At 53.6% G+C, this 1,108-nt stretch overlaps 1 protein-coding gene across 1 annotated transcript in view; it reads left to right on the top strand.

Moving 5' to 3' along the window:
• Positions 1-1,108, top strand: part of LOC113981229 — a 12,999-nt gene that overhangs the window by 10,428 nt on the left and 1,463 nt on the right. Inside the window, exon 5 of the mRNA XM_027708514.1 lies at positions 212-451. Within this exon, the coding sequence (XP_027564315.1) occupies positions 212-451 (240 nt within the window). The remainder of the gene's footprint in view (positions 1-211; positions 452-1,108) is intronic.

Raw genomic sequence — 1,108 nt, 5'->3', positions numbered from 1 at the left:
TTCCCTTTATTCTTCCCTTTTTCCTTTTTTTCTTCTCTTTTCCCTTCACCTTCTCCCCTTTTCCCTTCACCTTCTCCCCCTTTTTTCCCCTTCATCTTCTCCCCTTTTTCCTTTTTTTTCTCCCTTCCCCTTCTCCCTTTTCCCTTCCCTTCTCCCTTTCCCTCCCCTTCTCCCTTTCCCTCCCCTTCTCCCTGTTTCCCTCCCTCTGCAGAAAGTGGAGCCTTTCAGCGTTCCCTCGAAAAAAGTGGAGCTCCCGGCCAAGAAATCGGAGCCGGCGGCGGCGGCCGAGGAGGACGACGACGACGACATCGACCTTTTCGGGAGCGACGACGAGCAGGAAGACCAGGAAGCGGCCAAAGTTCGGGAAGAGCGGCTCCGGCAGTACGCGGAAAAGAAGGCCAAGAAACCGGGAATCGTCGCCAAGTCCTCCATCCTCCTGGATGTGAAGCCGGTGAGTGACGGGAATTCGGGAGCTCCGGAGCGAGGGTGGGAATCCTCTCCCTTCCTTCTCCTCCGAGAGGAAGTGCGGAATTCCAAACCTTGGAGCCGAGCGGGATGTTCCTGCCGAGATGTGGAATCCTGGGATGGTTTGGGGTGGGAAGGGATCTTAAGGATCGTGGAATTCCAACATCTCCCACTAGCCCAGGATGCTCCAACCCGGCCTTGGACACTTCCAGGGATGGGGCAGCCACAGCTTCTCTGGGAATTCCATCCCAGTCCCTCACCACCTTCCCAGGGAAGAATTCCTTCCCAATATCCCATTCCTTCCAGTATCCCATTCCTTCCCAATATCCGCTTCCTTCCCAGTATCCCATTCCTTTCAGTATCCCATTCCTTCCCAGTATCCCATTCCTTCCAGTATCCCATTCCTTCCCAATATCCCCTTCCTTGCCAATATCCCCTTCCTTCCCAATATCCCATTCCTTCCCAATATCCCATCCCTTCCCAATATCCCATTCCTTCCAGTATCCAATTCCTTCCCAATATCCAATTCCTTCCCAGTATCCCATTCCTTCCAGTATCCCATACTTCCCAGTATCCCCTTCCTTCCCAGTATCCCCTTCCTTCCCAATATCCCATTCCTTCCCAGTATCCCCTTCCTTCCCAA

The sequence above is a fragment of the Neopelma chrysocephalum genome, unplaced genomic scaffold (assembly GCF_003984885.1).
Source record: "Neopelma chrysocephalum unplaced genomic scaffold, ASM398488v2 Primary Assembly neopelma1_96289, whole genome shotgun sequence".
In the NCBI taxonomy this organism is placed as follows: domain Eukaryota; kingdom Metazoa; phylum Chordata; class Aves; order Passeriformes; family Pipridae; genus Neopelma; species Neopelma chrysocephalum.
The sequence above is the reverse complement of the archived record's forward strand: the minus strand, read 5'-3'. Positions and strand labels throughout refer to the sequence as shown.